The 20872-nt window shown below is 45.7% G+C and overlaps 1 protein-coding gene and 1 long non-coding RNA gene across 2 annotated transcripts in view; both read left to right on the top strand.

Moving 5' to 3' along the window:
- Positions 1 to 1652: 1652 nt before the first annotated feature.
- On the top strand, positions 1653 to 7555 carry LOC110983280 (forkhead box protein C2-B-like). The gene has a single exon (XM_022242412.2). It carries the CDS (start codon positions 1991 to 1993, stop codon positions 3548 to 3550), a length of 1560 nt encoding a protein of 519 aa, XP_022098104.1. The 5' UTR covers positions 1653 to 1990; the 3' UTR covers positions 3551 to 7555.
- A 4603-nt stretch (positions 7556 to 12158) lies between these two features.
- The window catches only part of LOC110983294 (uncharacterized), a 94158-nt gene continuing 85444 nt past the window's right edge, over positions 12159 to 20872 (top strand). The window contains exon 1 of the long non-coding RNA XR_015425602.1: positions 12159 to 12411. This is a non-coding gene — a long non-coding RNA (uncharacterized LOC110983294). The remainder of the gene's footprint in view (positions 12412 to 20872) is intronic.

Raw genomic sequence — 20872 nt, 5'->3', positions numbered from 1 at the left:
CCCACTCAAAACAGTGAAATGTTCCGTCGAATAACAAATGGAAATGTCATCTTCACGTTTTTGGTAATATTGCGATTCTGGTGACACAGAGAAATACAGAACATTCGAGCCAAACCCTTTTCAAATAAAACCAGCCACATTTTGTGGTCATTCGGTTAGTCCTACCATGTCTTATTCCTCCATGGTCATACCTGCACATACTCTGGCTTGTGTGGAATTCAGGAATTTTAAAAAGAGGACCACAACAGATGCAACAAGCACGGTTCACAATTCAGAACATTTAGATATCACAAAATTGACAAACATCGGCCATTGCGAAGGCGCGGGGCCAGCAAAACAATCACAAACGTCATGATACATGGGTATGATAAGTGCTGGTTGGTTTCGAACATGTCTAAGTTAGCTACGTATCACCTTAAACATTCTTTTAACTTCAAGGCGATTACGTTATAGCTCCATGTCCTGTCTAACTGCCACCAGATTATGGTTAGGGTGTTAGCCTATATAAATTGTGGTCTCTGGTTTCTCCTACTTCACATTGACTCCATCTCTTGCGCACGATTAAAGTCTTGGTTCTAATTTTTTTCCACCAACATACGCCATACAATCAGCGAGGCCGTATTTCATGGAGACTGCGTGTCACTATAGCGGGATGAGGATAGGCGAGCAGGCTGTTCCTTTAAGCGGTGCATACGGAATACCCGGCGATGGTGTGACATTAAAGGGGCTGACCCAAGGTCGAACCCGGTGAATCACTCAGCGCGGTATGTGGCTCCAAGGATACCCGGCGATGCGTGTGCCGGTTGTAGGGACAGATTGGATCGGGCAGGAAAGTAATCGGCGACTTGAGAGACGAACTGTCCCCCACCACCTTCCACCGGTTGTTGGAGAGGCTTGGGTGATGGACAGGTAAACATGTAAACAACCAGTAAACAGTCACCATACGCACCCTTGAAGTCAGCACCGACAGAAAGCGCTTCTTAGATTAAAAAAAAGGGATAAACTGACGCTTACGCTTTCGATTTTTACGCGGAATTTGGACTGGAGTGTCGGGGAAGTTTAGCGTGTTCTGCACTATCGCGGGGCCATAAATGGGGCTAGCGGGAAGTAGATTTGGAAAAAGCCAGGCGCGAGAGTAGGCAATAATAATACGTCTTCGGTTGTTGAAACAAATTTGTAACAGAAATCTATTCATAAACGGCGTTAATGCTAACCAGCTGTTTGGGGGAGCCTTTTGCAATTCTCAAAATTACCAGAGAAGGAAGACAGACTAGCGGGAGTTTAACCACACACAGCCCACCAGTGGTTCAAGCCAGAAACATCGAGTGTAAGAGACGGCCATAAACTCAAAATTAATGGCCGCTGCCCGGACCATGAAAACAGCGTTTTATTTCACCCCCTGGTTTGACAGCCGTCGGCTGGTAGTTCAACATAAAAATGGACTTCAAAAAAGCAAGAAACCCCCAAGTATATGAGTTCTGCTCTGTTTACGGCAGGTTAGAACTGGGCCGGTTCGGCCACACTTCGCTCGGATTTTGTTGCCTGTAATCCGGTTAACACTCACAGACGGTCGCGCGGACTTTTGTGGTGAAAGAAAATACGAAAACAGTAAGAGTGTGTTTGGAGAGATTTGGTTCAGCAACGGTCAGAACTGGCACCCACACTTCGGTGTAAGCTTCGACTGGGAGAGAGCTTGCTCGGTGAATAAATTCGTCTCCATCAGGTTCGGTAATCGAGTTTGAACGCGGAAAATCAGTAAAAATTAGCAATTAATTTATTTGGTCGTCAAGTGAACGCTGACAGTCATATATCGTTGAGGCTGTGTGTGTGTATCCTCCGTGTGTGGGCAGGTCATGATGGGTGGTCGCCAGCGGCGCGCTGATTGGCTGCCGGATTTCTGGGCGGATCTTAGCGCTCATGATGGCTACGTGTTGACGGTTTCCTTGTGGCTGAGTATATTGAGCAGGCAGTGGCCTTAGCGAGCGGATCCATGCCCATGTACGCTTTCAACTCGGTTGAGAACTCCGGCAACACGCCACCCTCTGCCAACCTGGGGCTGACCATGCAGGCCAGTTTCGCATCGGCCAACCCGGCCACGCCGAACTCGCTGGGCGTCATGCACCCGGTCTTTCAGGACCAGAGCTACTATCGCCACCCCAGCTACTCGGGGATGCCCGTGTCCGTCTATAGCCATGACCAGTATTCCAGCATCGCACGGGGGTACGGGCCGTACGGCCACCAACAGCAGAACCCCAAAGATATGGTCAAGCCACCTTACTCCTACATCGCTCTGATTGCCATGGCCATCATGAATTCACCGGAGAAGCGGTGCACGCTCAACGGAATATACTCCTTCATCATGGACAGGTTTCCGTTTTACAGGGAAAACAAACAGGGCTGGCAGAACTCGATTCGGCACAACCTGTCCCTCAACGACTGCTTCATCAAGATACCGAGGGACGACAAGAAGCCTGGAAAGGGAAGCTACTGGAGCCTGGACCCTGACAGCTACAACATGTTTGACAACGGCAGCTACTTGAGACGCAGGAAGCGATTCAAGAGAAATAAGGCCATACCGGAGAAGGAGGACAGCCGGGACAGGATCAACGACGGCCATTCTGGGGACACTACATCCCAAGAACTTGTCAACCACCAGAACGGTGTCTCTTCAGGGACCGAGGAGTCGGCTCATCCGGCCGAGTCGACGTCCCCCATGACGGCTACCTCCAAGGTACTGACCAGCAACAACACCAGCACCAACCCCCCTCTTCTGACCCCAAAAGTGGAGCCCGTGGACTCCCCCGTTCTGAGGGAATCGCCCGTGAACTCGCGGCAGTTGTCCAGCGAGGGGACCATGATGACCACCTCGCCATCGAGCTACACCGTTGACAACATCATGACCGTGCACCACGACCGGGACTCGACCAACGGCTGCAACGCCGACATGAACTCGGCCAGTCACCATTTGCCCGGGAGGCCGGTGGTGGGCCAGCTCGTGTCCCCACAGCCCCTCAGTTATAACCAGACTTACCACTCGGGACCTGGCGGGGTCTCGTGCTCCAAGAAAACGACCGGCAATGTGAACCACAGCATGAACTACCACTGTAACATGTACGAACCGGACCTGAGCATGGGCAAGCACATGGCCATTGCCCCTACACCCGAAGAGGTGCACCAGGAGCAAGGCCTGTCCCAGCGGCCCAGTCCCCAGGGCCCGAACTCCATCATGACTTCGCAGCCCAGCAGTCTCAGCCCCGTGCACCGTGGCACCACCGGCAGCAACGCGTGGTACCAGGGCCCCAGCCCGGCCGACCTGCATGGGACCAGCACGGGCTCGCACGGCCAGTCCTTCGGTATGTACGACTCGCAGCGGCTGCCCTCGCAACGGCTTATGGCGCTGAGCCATAACTCGCCCGTGACTTTGGGTCTGAACAGCGGCGACAGCTGCCAACTGGCCGCCACGTCTTACCGTTCCCCGACCGGCACGACAGCACCTGGTATGTACCATGTGGCAGGACAATACTCCTCCTATGACTGTTCAAAGTACTGATATAAACAAAGCTTAAGGAAAAAAACACAGACACGAAAAGAAAAGAAAAATGCAAAAAAACGGGTTCCTATTCTACTTGTCATTTTGTGTTGCACCGTCATGACCGTGAATCTTGAGACACGTGGTTTAGTCCGCTACTTGTTTGACCATGGTTTGACCGAATTTGTCAATATTTATACAACTACGAAGTGTTCTAATTGTCCACCACCATTACGACTGCACACAAACCGACTTGGTATGATTTCTACTGAAATCACGTCGTGTTTGATTTGGGTCAGACCGGTGGCAAATTCTCCCTTTGAAAGTGTTTTCTTTAAGGTGGTAAAAATGTAGCATATAAGCGTTCCTGCTACCGACCACACTTTGTTTTTGTTAACTTTTGGGTGAGAGCTTTGAATAATATTTCTTCAACAAACAACCCGCCTACAGTGGGTGACTTGGCCTGGTGGATGTCACCTCAACTAGTGACATCGATCTGGTGTTAAGCTCATGACAATGCTCTGGTATTGTACACCACCATTCTGGCTTGACACTGTTTAGCCGGTATTTCGCCAGCTTGTTTATCGAATTTTAAATAGTCCACCATGATAATGTTTGTATTTGAGTATAATGCTTAGACAGATTTTAAACATTTGATGGTGGTCGTGTCACAGGTTGAGGACACTTTCCCCGTATAATGATGAATTGCTGTCGAGAACTTTTTGTAATTAGATGCACAGAGGATAAAGCTGGAAATTTGTTGGTGAGACATTTTGTATTGTGTAAACACAGTTTTGAACCACATTTTCAGAACATGACTGTTTTTGGTTGGTTGTTTGGATTAAAAATAGTCCACCAAATGTCTAATTATCAGAATGGTACTTTACACAATTTGAGAATATGCCTCCCCAGGGTGTACCACTTATGCTGTCATTTTTATTTCAGCCTGACTGTAGATTTTAATTTCCCTTTTCCATTGTCATTGACCGGAAACATTGAAGCGACGGGGCGTGTTAGTACTAGTAGTATACTGGGGGTTTTCTCCTTTTTATTCAATTATGGGTGAATTACATTAAAAATGGTTCTGGTCCTGGCCACTTGTGGGAACAAAAGTGAAGGATTTCAGCACAGAGAGCGATGGGATACGGTACATCAGCACAGAGGGGAGACTAGTTATAGACCCAGTCACTGGGGCACGCACGCAAGCAGCGCAGTCATTTTGTGCAATGTACCGCCCGGTTCTTAGGCCCGATCAGCCACGCTTGATATCATATGCTTTGCCAGACCCGGGCGTCGACGCTAAGCTTTGGCCGGCTCCACAGCGAGAAGCCGACCCGACTCTATTCAATTTACAACCCCGTGAGTCCTGTCTCCCGCGACCGCTGGACTGTCTCGCAGTGTCGAGCGGGAACTGGCTTAATGGAGTTTGAAGAAGAAAAAAAAAATTATACACATTGGTCGAGAATAGATTCCTTCAAGAAGCCCTTCTATTTACATGAGTTTAACATGTTTCAAAGCCCGAGAGATATAAATATTAATATATGTGTACAATGATGTGTATACATATGTATATAAACATATGTATATAAACATTCATATAAATATCTAAATATTTATACATGACAAAGGTAAAATGGCCAAATCTTTTAACCATTTTTAAAATTTAGATTTGTCTCGGATCTGTATGCACTGAGTGTATCCTTGGAGGAAGGACCGTTTTCGTATCTTTGCATTTTTACACAACAGATGGTTAAAACTTGTCAGAAATGTTCTGTTCTCGAGTACGTATGATTGCAAGGAGGCAGCGTCATTTTTATTGAGGTAATTACTACATGCCAAAATAGCCAGGCCAAGCGTTTGTAATTTCCTTATCGTTCACGTGTAGAGTCTATTTGCTTGTGGAAAAGAAAAACCACAGTCACAACCTGGGAAAACAGAAGTCCCTTGGTAGCTTTGAAAGAAGGAAAGAAAGAAGCGTTGCAAATAATCAAGAGAAGAAAAATAACTTATTACTCGGACTGAGAGAAATTGCATGTGAATTATTGTCCCTTCTGTGAACTCCTATAACACCGCTTCAATTTTTGCACAATCGGTGGCACTGGCCGGCATAATCAGCTTGTGGTTAGCCAATTTGGACATTTCACTTTTGAAAAGCGCTTTCAATGCTTCCCATCAGCGTCAAAGTGAAAGCAGCATCTCCAGGCTTTCACATGGGGAAGGAAGTTACCATAAATAATTATTGTTGGTGTCAAATGACGTATTAAAACCCTAACAATACCCCAAGTCTAATCGGGACAAAAAGAGAGCTGTCCATAACTGGAAACAAACAAGAAAAACCCCTCTCACCCCAAGTCATTATTCTGGCTTTCACCATTTCACATTTCTAGTGGACGCTCCATTGTCGTCCAAAAGGCTGGTCTACATTTTGGAATCTTTGACTTAGTAAAAGATCGGATGTTATTTACTGCTTGTAACCAAGTAAGACAATTTAATCATCGCGTTGTGGCGTTAGATGTAACCATCGAGGTTGTCGTTCATGCGATACATCGAGTATGAAGTGTCCTATGATGGCCAACGGTCAGGCTTTCTAGCGGATCACAATGAAATGAATTATTGTGGCGCGTTTTTCGAACCACAGAAGAGGCAAAACTCCAGGGTATATGCATTCCCAAGCTGGATTTCAGTTGGTGTTAATGCTCCCAAACGAAGCAAATTCGGCGGGAAATTATTCTTACATTTCAACCACTAGCCTCTTTTTTGCGCCATTTCAGCCGGCTGTTCGGACATGGGGAATTATGCATTGCAGCGCTAGTTTTGCTGGTCGATCTGACACAGATTACAAACACAAGAAGGGAAAGAAAAAAATAGGGGGAGAAAAAAATCGATCATTATCCATGAACGGGTCTCACGCTTAATTAGAACGGAGCTGTCACGTGAGTGATTCAGATTATATTTCCCAAGCAACTGTGTTGAACTGAATAGGTAGGGGAAAACTGTTGTATAGCGGATAATAATTTATTGGTCCTTGGTCTATAATTTCGTTGTTATTTTCCTGAGAGGAATTGTAAAATTAACATGGACATTATTGTTTATCATTTGGAACTAAATATGGAAATTGTCGAACATAACCGTCAACAGGATACTGAAAAGTTTAATGTCCACGTCATGGATTCATTCGTGTGTAGAAAAGAAAGAATGTGCCATGTGGGCGAAAAACGACTTTTGACGAACCAATCAATTCAAATCCTGGACCAATTTGGGGAAAGTATGAACTGAATTGTCATTGGCTCATCTCTCTTTACGCAACTCCTTCATTTGGCACGTCAACTCAGTAAGTGTATACCACAGTGTGTTTTTACTCAAAGCATAACTCTCGGTATTTGTAATTATGCCATTGTGGTCATTGTATTTTCGGAATGCTTCTTCGAGCAACTCACTTGGATATTTTTTTCATTTTTTTGTGTTTCTAATTTATAAGATTTTTATAAGATGTTTGTCGCAAAAGCTTCACACTCGATCACTTTTCTAATTAAGTTAGGCCTACTGTGATTAGATTCATTGCAGGGTTTGTAGCGGGACTTGTACATTGGAAATAATTATTACTAAACACTTTGTCTTTCTTTTTAAGAATGGTTTTTAATGTGGTTTTAATTGTTTTGAGCAATACACTCCTGCGAAGCGGCGAACTGGCATGTCTTTGTAGACTTCGCTGTCATGCATAATGGTGTTGACAACCTTTTTCTGTTGTGATTTTGTATTTCTTTTTGGGGCTGTTTCCAAAAGGGCGCATTCGCGTCAGACAGTAGAGGTTTACCTTAAGTTTGTACATTGTGTTCATATTTTGAATGGAAAAGAAAAAGAAACTAAAATACTCGGTTGTAATAATATTTCTCTGAAGTATTTCTGACAGGAAGAAAGAAATCGTGGGTAAGAGCCACAGCTTTCCCTCTTAACGTCTTTTCTTTCTTTCTTTTTTTGAAAAACAAGTCTAATAAAATACGAATAATTTTACGCTGGGATGAACAATTGAGTTTGCAGTGTGTCGGTCTGTTCGCTTGCTGTGGGCTTGATTCGGCCTTGGTGACAGTAACGTCCAGGAAAAAAACCCCGGTAGAACGCGACGCGATTGAATTGGGGAATATTTTCCAGGCCAATTTTGGTGGCTGGTTATTGGCCGTGCATTCGCATCTTTTCCACGCAACTAGTGCAGTCGTTTCTTCGCTACGCTGCCTCCTTGACAGACGTAGACTGAAATTAAGCCTGTTTGTAGCCGGGACCGAACCAAGCTTCTTAACCCGTAGCGCCTTCTCTTTCCCCTCCGTTTCTCGCTCGGTTTTTTCCCCTCTCTTCCTTTGCCCTAACCCAAGTTCATCTCGAAATTACATACTCGTTACAGTCTGAAGGTTAACGGGCCCATATTGCGTGTGAGGGCCCATATGCTATGCATTGACATGCCAGGTTTAACTCGAGCTGCCGACTCAGTTATTACCCTCCATGTTCTGCTACTCTGTCTTGCCCCTTTTATTTCCTTCTCGCCGAGCGCACGCAACCGTTCCCTTTTGGATTGAGCAGCAAGCGTCGAAAATGGCAGGCGGTGAGAGATGGCCATCCTACGGGGTGTTGGTTCATGTCGGCGCCCCATCATTACACCTACCTCTCCCGTGTCAGACTCCTCTAATCAGACATGACGATTGGCAATTGAGTTTCAACCCCTCCGATTCGATACGCTACGCGCACGTCCACACACCAGACACATGTAAGGTAAAACAAAGGAAAACCAGATGTAACACATCAAGACACGAAAAGCCTGCGAAAAAAAGTGGGGAATCGATAAAGCGACGTTAGCCGGGTTCCGATTATGCTCCACGGTTGGCTTGGCCCATCAAGAAAAAAACAGGCAGAAGCGACAAGCTGTGCGGGAAAATGACGAAGGTAATAAAAAACAAGACAAGCTATAAGTCGAGTGAGAATACGTCTAAATAATAAGGCAAAGTTTCGATCATTCTGCAGTAGGCTCTTCTACTCGCCATATATGGTAACCCCAATGTCAGGGCCATTTTCTTGAAAATAATTACATATGGCTGTAAGTACGAGCCGTCTGTCCTTCTGGGAAGCAATATGCACGACACATGTAAAGTATTTTTGTGTCTGACGAAAGCGTGGGTCTGTTCTGAACATGCCAGCCTGCCTCATGGCAATATTTTAATTGTGTGTTTCGTGCACTGACGTCGAAATGGGAAGCAACATTGTAAATAACGTCACTAGTGGAAAAAAAGAGGGGGGGGGGGCTGGTGGTATTCATGGCAAACGTCGAAACCAGCAAGAAAACATACCAGAAAATCGAAACGCATTTCCTTTCCTATTAAAAACGGGCACAAATGAAATCTTGCAGGAGGCCTTGATTGGCAGGCCAGAACAGAGAGGCGAAGGGAAGAAACGAGATTATTGGCCAATTTCCGCTCGCGTTGAAGGTCTAGAGCAGGCCGCTACGAACGCTGAAAAGACAGCGCGGACGTGGAGTCTGCACGTATGGCAACCCCCCCCCCACACACACACCGTTAATAAAGGCATAACGATAATTCAGGCTCATTCTAATAATTATCCTCATTATCGAATATACAATGTTGAGCGACTGTTTTTCGAAACATCTGTGGCTAGCTCAACCCCAAACTCGTAACCTAGGTTTGTGTGTCCCTCGCACGTGCTTTCGCTTCAAATCAGTCGCGGAGAAAAAGGACAGTTAGGCTGTCTCGGCCCCTGGCACCGATGAATAAAGAATAGTTATTTTAACCAATTTCAAGGGTTGCAAATGTTGGCGAACGTGTCTGGTGGACATCCCTGGTCCCCCCAATTTCACCAGCTCTGCCGTCGCCAAGCCAACGGTGGGCTGCAGCGCCAGCATCCCTGCCCGGTGCTCGGCCTGCACGCTGCGGCTAGATTGCTCACGACACAAGACGGGATGAAGGAGAAGATTAGAAACTAATTCTCCCGTGGGAGAGGCAGCCTAACTCAATCTCGCCCAGATCTGCGTCTTAACTCATTGGTGCCGTCTGGTGAAGATGAAAGGCCGGGATGCACAGGAGGAGGAGGGGACGAAGCTGAAGATGACACAGCGATGCGCAGAATTCGTGGGGAGGGGGCTATAGATAGGGCAGATTGATTCAACAAATCCCACGTCGTTGGCACATTCATGTTATTTGAAGTTGAAATCTGAATACAGTTGTGCACTAACCATGCAACTGAAAGTTGCGGGACCTCGTTATGAGTGTTAAAAACACAAAACGTGATTTTTGGAAGGATTTATCCCCTCTGTAGAGTGTACATTTATAAGAAGTCAGGGTGGACATTTATTCCATTTCTTTACCCAGGGTATGCCCAAACAGTTAAGAACTGGTTTTCAATGGTAAACTCACATCACAAGATTATTACTTTTACTAATGACAGTCTTCCACTGAAAGTAGATATGGACATTTTGCAAAGGTATGTTGATATTTGATGAAGCACTTTAAAGGGGATTGCCTTTCGAAATTTGTGATCAGTTTCATTATTTCCCAGACATTTTCGTGTACATGTATACACGATCATCAGTGTTAACCAAGTTTAACCGCAAGTTTTAAGTAACTTTTCACCTGTGCCTGATTTAGAGACATGCGACTTGAGAATATTATGCAGATCTAAAAATTATCTAAACGAGCACGATGAGACCTTTTGAGGCAAACTTCGGAGCAAAACTGTGTTACGGAAGGTAGTATCTTGTTATAACATGGTTTCTTCCGCGTTTCTTCATAGATATGCGGCACACATTTGCAAATCTTCAGGCTTTCAAAATTTGCATCTGATTCAACTCAAGTGGATTCTAAACTCTGCAGCCGGCTTTCTACTTTTTTCGAACAATGACATCGAAACATTCCCCACCCCCCAAACAAAACGGATAGTTCATGGCCTCACAGTTACAGATGTATAAGCAAAACTCTTCATTCAGGGCCTTCATCCTGTGGTAAACGAACTTGAGTTGTTTGCATTTTTTCCAACTGTTCTGTTGTCGTTTACAGAATATGTGCAATTTCAGTGGAACACGCCTCCACAGATACAAAGTGTCCGTGTCTTGATAAGGGACACCCTCCGGTTTCATTACCTTCGCTCTAGGTGTACAAAATAATTTGGGAAGAGTGCATTAGGCTGATTTCAGTTTTGGTTAATCCATGCTCTTGTCAGAAAAGATACAATATTGATAAAAGAAATTGATGATCTTCACACAAATTGGAAAGGATGAAAGAATTCTTTTCTCTTATTTCTCCCGCCACTCGGTTCACGTGGTTGTAGAGCATTATTTGGCTGCCAATATAAATCGGATATTTTTTCTTTTGAGCAGAAGATAGAACCATGTTTTTTTTTCAGAAGTGGGGCTTTCGATTCTTGTCATGACTTGCACAACCAAGACACGTGCGTGGCTGTATATCAGATTGATCCTCAAACTTGCCACAATTAATGGCCTGGAAAAACAGGTCCACCCATAATTGAGTAATTGAACTGTATTCCAATTCATGTTCTTAGATTCGGGCAGAATTTGACCTTATTTTGAATCGGCGATTAGTAAGGGGAGAAATTGAATAGCTGCATGAAAGAAGGGGACATCGGTATATCACTATGGCTGCTCACTTTTTGCCGTGGTTCGAGTGCTTTGATAGTAAGACCGAACTTTTCTGCAGTGTTTTTCTGTTGGTCTGTACTTTTGTTACCGGTGCGCAAGCCAATTTGAATTCCACACAGCCTGTTTATAACAGTTACGGTTATGTAGTCCAGTGGACCATAGCGGTAAATCCCTCTCTTAAATCTCTTTTTTTATCACCAGATAATGAGAACAAATTAGCTTTGTGAGTTGTCGCTTCTCCCTCCATTTAGCCGGGCCGGTCTTACAAGTTGCTCCGATAGTCTCGCTATTGTGGGCGCCCGCCGTGCTCATGTTGATTGCTTGTTTGGTCGGAGCCGGCTTGAAAGGAGCTCCATGTTCCGGGCTTTTTTTTTATTCAGAAAATGGGACTGTTGGAACTTGAGTTTTGCAGGGAGTGACATGTCGAGGTCGCTCCGTGGGCCCGCGTGTACGTCACCCGGTGATGGGGTTGTTGCGAGTGGGCACCCCGGTCTAAGTAACACAATACACCGGCCTGGCCCACTGCAACAACAACAACATGATAGGTTTTCCCTTCTTTTGTGCGGCCTGTTAATACCAAGCCGAGAAATAAACCGTCTTAGCCCGACCCGGAAGTTTTTGCTGCACAGGCCTAATCGTAACAACATTCCAATCTGCCACCCCCCTCCTCTGCTATGTAAGGAGAAGGTTTGGGTTATCCTCAGTTCATGCATGTGGTGTGTGTTTTTGTTTCAATTTGTGCCGCAATATAACAAGATGTGCGTGAATAGCCGGCTATTTTGAAAGAAAATATTTAACGTAGTGATTTATACGACTTCGTTGTGGGGCACGGGGACGGACGCGGGCCGCCCTGTTTTTCCCCCTGTGTGCACAGGCAGGGGACCCTGGCAGGCCGCGCTGCGCGGGCCCGCTCCATATAATAACTAAAACAACAAACACACAAATAAACAGGCTGTCAAAGAATGGTATTAAGCTCCCATTCAAAAAGGTCCCCAAATCATTTCGGAGCAGGTTGGCCGGGGTTGTGGGAGTTGTAGATCCTGTTTGCCGGCCGGCTGTTGGTGTTCGGCGTTCACTACGTGAGGCGATTGCTGGGCCTGGGATGGGGGATCCGGCAGGGAATGCAATTCAGATGGCAAGTCCGAGGATACTGCGATAGTGCCTTAGCCCGGCGCTGGCTGTACCTCGAAGACTGGTAGTCTAGAGCGCTCAGCGTACGAGTGATAAAAAAGTAAGTGAACCTCTCTCAAATTACCTCATAATTTTGCACAATGTCATTACTAATCTACAGGGAAGCTCGACAGGTGAATCTTAATTGAGTTTTACGTCCTTTTCCGCCTAGCTTTAAAGATTTAATCTGGTGTTTTCTGTTGTGGTCATCGGGGTTGTATGCGATAATTTGATTTGTGTGAATGCCATCTGCGCTGGTTCTAGGGCATTAATAACCGATAACTTTATCGAACGGCCAGTGGTCAAGTTACGCCTCTGACAAGTCCAATCACTCGCACGGCGGTCAGTCAAGATGTCGTAAACTCGAACAGGGCTCCAATCCCCGGCCACCACCTCCGCCGAAACATCATGATCCTCTCCACCGTGTGATCCACTTTTTTGTTCAAAACTGTTGCCTGACTTCACTGGTCAATACCGCTACACGGGTTTATCTAGCAAGCCGTCGATACGGCAGCGTCGGGACTTGATACGGCGCGGCTATCCCCTTACACACTGGATAGCCGAAGCGCCCCAGGACACGCACCGCCTAACCTGTGACGATGAAGGCAGCCGATCGCACTAGGGCAAGAGGAGACAGGAGGAGAAATCTCCAGCACCTTCGTGGATTTTGTTGCGAAATCAAGCACCGGGATCTCCTCAGTTTTTTTTTTTTTTGCCAGTCGCTTCCTCGTGAAGAGTTGTAGGTCTCTTTTTTTGTCTTTTCATCGGAGAGACCTGTCATAATAATTGCTCCGAGGGCCATATGGAGAGGTGTGCGGTTGCTAAATGTTCGCGCACAAATTGATGCTAATTAATTACGTTGTTGCGTGTATTTCCATCAGGAACTTGTTTCTAGCACTTTCTCTCAACCCTTCGTATCTAGTTCCGAGCGGTGTTACAATAATCGTGATTACATGCGAGTATCGTCTTGGCATTGTGTAACTTGAAGGAGTCCATTTGCAACTTTAAATGCCTGGAAATTAAGTGTGATTACCACAGGATTATGACTGTGTATTTCATTATCATTTCATCCAACGTGTTATAGGATTACTATTCCTTAGGAGGTCACATGGTTCTGAGTGGGGTGCCAATAACACTTTTATTCGCTAATTTATGTCAAAAGTTGTAAAAGGAACCGAAGGACACTCCATCTTATGTTAAACGAGACTTTCTTACAAACATTTCCACTGAAAGAAGGCTTACATTAATGGGATAAACAGCATCCACGAGACTACAAGCTTCGAGGATCATCCATTTTTGTCATTCTCACTAGCGTATACAAACCGTACACCCGGATCACGAGCAGGTCGCATACGCTTTAGGAAAATGCTAAAAATGGTGGTTATAAATGACATGTCTGTTTGTCCGTGCCAAGAGGGGTCCGGACAAAGGGTACGCATGGAGCGCTCTTGAAAATGATTACAAAAAATGGATGAACCCTCGACATGCGGGTGATTTAATTTTCTCCCATTCGCGCAAACTGTTTCGATCTTTTCCGTGTGACTCTGACATTTCGTGCAATGTCATTCGTGTTTTTCCATGTTCGGAGATTTTTCGTACCCGTATCTTCCATTTCTGTGTAATAGGTGTGCTTTTGAAGTAGGCCTAATTACCTTTTTTTTAACGTACAGCAATTTCCTCGTTTTCTGTTTTCAGTCTGGGGAAAATTCACCTGTGCGTAGGGCTCAAGTGTAAGCTTCAGTTTTTAATTACATGCGGGATCGGGTCACCATAATGCTGTTTCAACCTCGGATTGTGAGAAAAAGAAAGGAATGTATGTGTAGGGACGTTCAACTTAAGGGCCGGGCGCAAAAAAGCGAAAAAAGGAAAAACACCTCGTCCACAGGGCTGATAGCAACTCGTGTTAAGACGTTGTCCGCCCGCCATCCGATGAACTCTCTCCCAGAGACCGAAGTATGCCGAGTGATCGTGTCTCTCAAGCACACACGCCCATTTGTGTGCGCAGGGCCACTGCTTGTTGACAACCCAATGTTCTGTCAACCGAAAGGGAATTGGGGACCCGTTGATGATAATAATGGAAAGGGGGGGGGGTTAAAAAGGTGAAAGGAAAAAAAAAGTGTGTGCGCGCGTACACAATGCAGAGAAAGGTGCGGCGAGCGCCGAGACCATATTTCATGGTCCACTGTTGAACTTGTCAAGATTTTTTCTCCCGCTCTCTCTCATCTGCCTTTTTCTCTCTCGGTGCTGTGTTGGATATACAGTGGGTGGCTTGGGGGGGTTTTATTACCCGGGTCTGTCTACCCGTCACTCTGTCTGCCCCGCTTACAATTGCATAGTTGACTGCGTGCGACTCTGAAGAGACAAGATGGCTGCCCCCGTCAAACGGTCGAGATGGCGCGCTTCTATCGCATTCCGCTTTCTCTGCGGGACGGCTTTAATTGTACACCGGGCAGGTTTAAGTAGCTTGTAAACCAGACGTCGAGGGAAAGAGAGGGGCATGGAGAGTAATTCAGCGCCATGTTTTTGTCGCTGTTGTCCATCAAATGAAAGTAAATAAGTTACGGTAACTTATAACAAGGGAAAAGAGAGAACACAAATGCACACGCATGTGAATCACTTAGGCGAACTTTAAGTGGCACTTAAGACACGGCGATCACCCAGTCACAATTAAATGATTCCAATTGGCAAGGTACACATCTAATGTCCCCCTTTTTTTTTCTTTCTCGCATGGCCTGCCGACCTTGCCTCTCTTTAACCCGGGCCCCCGCGCGCCGTGAGCTCCGCCGTCATTGCCCCGCTCTCCCGCTGCTATAGCTCCAAGTCGCGGGCTCTTGTCTGCCGCGGTCGGTCGGGATAACAGTGCGCGCCAGGCCGATTCAATTGGCTACAAAACGAAGAGGGGCAGCCGGGCGTGAAATGCGGCTTCATTGGGCCCGCTCAGGCGTTCATGGCGCGGAGCTCCCTCCGTTATTAGGCCGACACCGTGAGCAACTTACGTTTCCATCAGCAGCCCAAGCGAACGGCTCCGTCTTGTTGTCTGTTTCCGCTTATTCATTCATTCATTCTTTTTCCCCCTAATTTTGCTGGTTTTTGTGCCCTTCTTGTCTTGCTTAAGAACTACTTTGCATGGCAAGCTGCGATGTTTGTGGAGGATATAAATACGAGAAGCAGGAAACGACAGAATTTTTAAAAAGAAAGAGGTTGTGCAAATAAAATTATTTGAAGCATACTTCATATTAGCAATATGACAGTATACCCAATGGATCCTTTAGTACTACGTTGACCTCAAGTCCTAAACCTGACTGTTATGTGGACTCGGCATGTCTTAATTCGAACGTTCCACTGAGCAACCCAGTTCAGCAGGCCTTACTGCCGCAACACCAATGAGTTAGACAATTTGACTGCTCAAAATACCCCTCAAAACAATTGCCGTGCATATCATTATCGCCTTGCGACAGCGAACGCGAGCATTGTGGCTTTGTGCCCACGTAGCAGTAATAATGACGACAGGCTCAAATTATACAGAATATATACTCCGTATATGATTTCGCGGATTTGCCCTTTCACGGCTGAGCATAACCGAACGTTTTGTCTGGCTTTAGAAAGTGGCAGGTTCAGCAGACCATATAGAGAACAGACTACCCAGTTAGACACCTACGGTATAACAGCACACACACTGGATATGATAAACGACTCCGCTCAAATTTGCTTGCTGCCTGCTTAAATGCTATTCCATTTGATAATTTATAGTTGGGGCACTATTAAGGATACATACATGTGTTTTTAAGGGTTCCTGCGCGGACAGGTTGAAGTGTTTTTTGGGGGGCACGAAACTCTCAAACCACGAAGTAAATAACTGGGGTGAGGGCACACCAACCGTCGCGGACATTCACCCAGGGGGTACCTAGGATGTTTAGGGGCGGATCTTGAAGATCTGGGCTCTGTCTAGACGATGCTAAACATTGCTGGCACTGAAACGCAGTCAGTCGTTAGTCTGTTTAGGTAGAGGATAGCGTATCGTACAGATATATATATACACACAATGAAAGGGGGCTGTACTCTACAAGGAATGAGATTATAAGCCTACTTTTCTTTAGAACCAAACTTTGTAGCTTAAATTCCAGTACATGTTCCCCCTTTTTTGCACGTTCAGTCTGCCTTTAAAATATCCTCACCGTGTAGTTGTTCTTGCTATACTGGGCCGAGGAATTTGTTTCCAATTTTTCTTTGCAATTTTCGAATATTTTTTGAATACTTTCTACTTCTCTCTACATACAAAATGCTTTGGTGCGATACAATTGCCAACGCAAAATTTTATCTGAGCCCACCAGTATCGATTTATTGAAAATCTGTGTCCTAAGCAATCAGCTTATCGAAAGTAGTCGATATTTTACCTTGTAACTTAAATGTAATTTAACTGAACGGTGAGAGAAATGGCATTTTTAACAACAGACTGATTTTTATGGGAATGTGTAGGTTACCTGGGAATGACTTGACATCAGAGGTAGATTATACATGATTTTGTTTTTACTTAAAACGGTCACTTTGGCTGTGTAGGGTTAGGTTAGTTCAGGCTGTGTTGTAGCCACCAAGCACTGCCTGCCACCGTCAGTGCCAAAAGTAGAATCATTGTCCATTTTCACCCTCAAAAAGATGTTTGTGGCTCGAACGGTGTACATCCCGGGGGAGGTGCAGTGTATTATACTGTGCACAACTTCATGTATCATCGTTTGGGGGCATCATGTCAATGACATTTCTGTGACCTTGTTCTCAAGCGTTGCCAAGTAATGGGCATGCGCACGGCGGGAGCTTGTGTTTTTGTTATCTGCCGATTTCTTACCGATGTGTTTCAGGTCTTCCTCACCCCTCTGATCAATCTGCACAATGGGGAAAAAACCCTGAAAATATCTCCCTTCCCAACTATCCATATTTAGATGTTGAGTTGGCCGGCTGCCTTTCCCGCTGGATGATTTTTGAATGATGCTGACATAATGCGGTCTGATCGTGGGTTGTGGGCTGCTAATATGGCGACACGGGTGTATGGGATTGCTGGGCCCTTACGCTGCCATTCAGGCCCCGATTGGAAGGGAGGGGCCCCATATGGACCGGGAAGAATAATGAGTGACCCGGGGGTCAGCGAGAAAGCCGGAGGGCCTGCCGGGCCGAGCCGGGGAGCACAAAAGGGAGGGAAGTAGGACGTAAAAGTGGTCGGTCTGCCTCGCTGTGTTACCAGGCGGGCCTTAGACCTGGCTCTCCGCTGGTAGTTTAATCCCCGATTGTAAAGAGCCGAGCCACGGTGAGTGCAACGAAGAAAGGGAAAAAAAGAGGGAGAACTGGCGAGAGGGACAAGTTATTTGTGAGCCGGGAAGAAAAAGCAGCGGGGAAGAAAAGAGTGGTGGAAAGTGGAGAAAATGAGGGTAGAACCAGACGGGAGAAGGAATCCATTTCGTCGGAAAAGGGCCCACGGGCGGCCTAGCTTGTCACGGCGTACCTACCCTGTCGGTCCGGTGAATGCCCCCGTGTTTCTTTTTTTCTTTTTTTTCCCCCCCTTCCTCCTTGTACTGGCAGGAGCTTGGTCTGCTTCTGGAGCGCGGGGCATCAATAATAATGACTCAGTCTGGCGGAATATTGTGGTCTGGGTCGCGCTGTTGGCATGGTCGGTGTTCTCATTGCGTGCCATTAACTCAAGCCCTGTGGGCAGCACCCGGCACAATGGCCAGAAATACCAGTAATTGGGCTGATACCCAAGTAGCTGCTCCAGAACCAACTTGTTTTCTGAAAAGATGGAGAATTAGAAGGGAGGGGAAAAAAGGGGCAAAAGGAAGAGAGAGCGAGAGGGGCAGAGCGAGGGAGACAGAGGTGCACTGGAAACGAGATCGTTTTCGGTGCACTCATTTACGCGCGGGCATTCTGTTGTTGGGCCGGTTACTATGGCGCTGTCCCAGGTAATTAACTTTTCGCTTCGCTGTTATTGTTTAACCACGGCGTGTCCAATTTCATTGGGTTGACCTGACGGGAGCCGTAGGGGGCGCTTCAGTCAAGGTAAAAGAAAGAACAGAGAAAAGAACTCGCGTTACTGTACTGCACACAACTGAATGCCGTAATTGTTCGGTGCGGTGAAAAGTATACGGAATCACTATAATATGTCCCTTACCAGCTGGGAAAGTATAATGGGGCAGGCCCCGGTGGGAATTCCTTGTTGAGTTCAGTGTGTGGCCTACTCTTATCGTTGATAGTTATTTTATGAGAACACAATATGTCTTATTAAAAAGCGCACAGGGCTGGAGATATTAGTATCGGAGTATTATATTCTTTTAAAAATGTGTCACAAATCCTGCGATTGTGTTTTAGCAGCATAAAAACAACTTCAGCCGTTTTTCTGTCTTGGAAAGGAATCATGAGTTCCATAACGGGAGAATACCACATCATTAGTAGTTATGTGCTTACGATACGAAAGCACATGCTGCATTTAACCTTCGTTCCTGAAAATATACCTCGTTCGAGGACTTGATCAACAAACAAAATGGCGTAATTAGTACGATTCCAAGTCTATTAAAACCAAATCGGGGCCCGACCTATTGGTTGGCCTAATCCCGTGTGCTCTAGTCACAGTATACTGAGAAAAAGTCTGATGAATACGGCATTGTCATCAAAGAAAAACTGAAACTCTCTCCTTTGGCGATGAGATAAACTCAACCAAGTTCGCGAACTTTGCCAATTCATGGTCATTTCTGTTAAGAAGAACGAACCCTGCGTTGTGGAATGTGTATTTTTCTTTTCAAATTGTACACCCACACGACGGCCAAAAAGTCTATTATTCCCCAAGGCACGCAATCCAAGCAAACAGTTCAGCCAGGTGGTAGTAATTTCCTCCCATTCATTTCGAGTATTCCTGCGCTGTCTGCACAAAATTTGGTGTCGCAACATTCCGTAATGATTGTCTCCTATACTCAAGGCGAAAAATAATGGGATATAACTTAGCGTTCTTCCTGGTGTGCGTCACAGTGCGACACACTATGGCACCAGTGGTACGACAGTTTGAAAATGTAATTGAACCCTCGTCTACACGCTTTTGTAATAGGTTAATGTCGTGACCGAGAGATTGTATCAAAACGAAATGTGCCAATGGTTACCTACTTACTCACCAGAGTGTCCGTAGATGAAAAAAATCTTAAAAGTCAGAAGGTCTAAACATTTCGAGAACTAAAAACTTCCACTCTTTGAGAGACGTTCCACTAGATGAGAGCGTATTAAAGGCCGGCTCCATACTGCAGGCGAATGCTGAAGCTAAGCGAATTTGACATCACGGAAAATTTGCAGCGAAATTTCGCTCGAGTTGCAATGTGCTCTACGTTTACGACTTGGCAACGCAAATATTTCATCTGACATCACAAATTTGCGTTTATGTTCGCTTTCGCACCAAGTATGAACTGGCCGTCAGACCGTCAGGCCGTCGTGCGTGTTTGTTACACTGCAAAAAGTTCGCAGCGATTTGACAACAGACATGTTGTTGTAGGTTTTCGTCAACCGGATTTTCTCAACGGCCACTCTTCGTTTTACTTCAGCTCAGTGGATGTAGTAACTCACCATTGCTGACCTTTGGAAACTGTTAAAGAGATTATTGCAGTTAACTATAGATGGAACAGTCCCTATTTCAGTGCACGGAAACACAAAGTTCTTTTCGCTTTTAGCCTCTGTATTACATAGAACAGAAAGACAAGGGAAGAAAAACATCAGGTCTTCTCTTAAAATATGCTGCTGGACATCAATACTAACCAAAAAAAAAAGCCGTACCTAAAAGTGATCACTTGATTTCAAGGAGAAGACATTGCTTTTTGAGTCTGTTTTCCCTTATAGATGTATAGCGTTCCCACGCCAAGGCCCATGTCAGGACCGGGTACACGGGGCCAGGCATCCCTTCCTCTCACCCGTGGTTTCACCTCCCTGAACCGCAACTGTAAATCTCTCATTGTGTACAAGAGCCCCCTCTAAAGCTTATAAGGGGCTCTCGAGTTTGGGGGTTTATATACAAATTGGCCCTCTTCGCCCCGCCGTTTGAAAACAACTTAAAAGCAGATAATGTCCCGGATGATTGAGGAAAGGCACAGGAAACATAAATCCACGAATGGTTTAGAATAAAGGACTGAGATGGTTTTTGTGTTTTGAGGGATAGACGCTTGCATGGCCAGTCAACAGTGAAACGGTTCGATTGTCGGGGAAGTTCAGATTTCGTGCACTTGACACAGGAAATCATGTTGCATCTGTCAAACGACCGCCCAGCTGGTTATGTACCAGATGGCACCCGGAGGTCAAAGTAAACCAACGGAACTGTTTCAGTGAATTCAGGAAAAGAGAAACATACAGAGCATGCACTGCCAGAAAAATAACAAAAACAAACTAACGCAAACTTTTTTTTCGTTATTTCAGTCAAGAATATTTCCTGTACATTCTGTACAACTCTTCCTTTGGCTGGATCTAATCCACCGTGCCACTGAAAATCAGTAATAACATCGGTGCAAACC

This window comes from Acanthaster planci, linkage group LG06 (genome assembly GCF_054643075.1).
Source record: "Acanthaster planci isolate LZ-2023a linkage group LG06, COTS_SCS, whole genome shotgun sequence".
Lineage (NCBI taxonomy): Eukaryota > Metazoa > Echinodermata > Asteroidea > Valvatida > Acanthasteridae > Acanthaster > Acanthaster planci.
The sequence above is the reverse complement of the archived record's forward strand: the minus strand, read 5'-3'. Positions and strand labels throughout refer to the sequence as shown.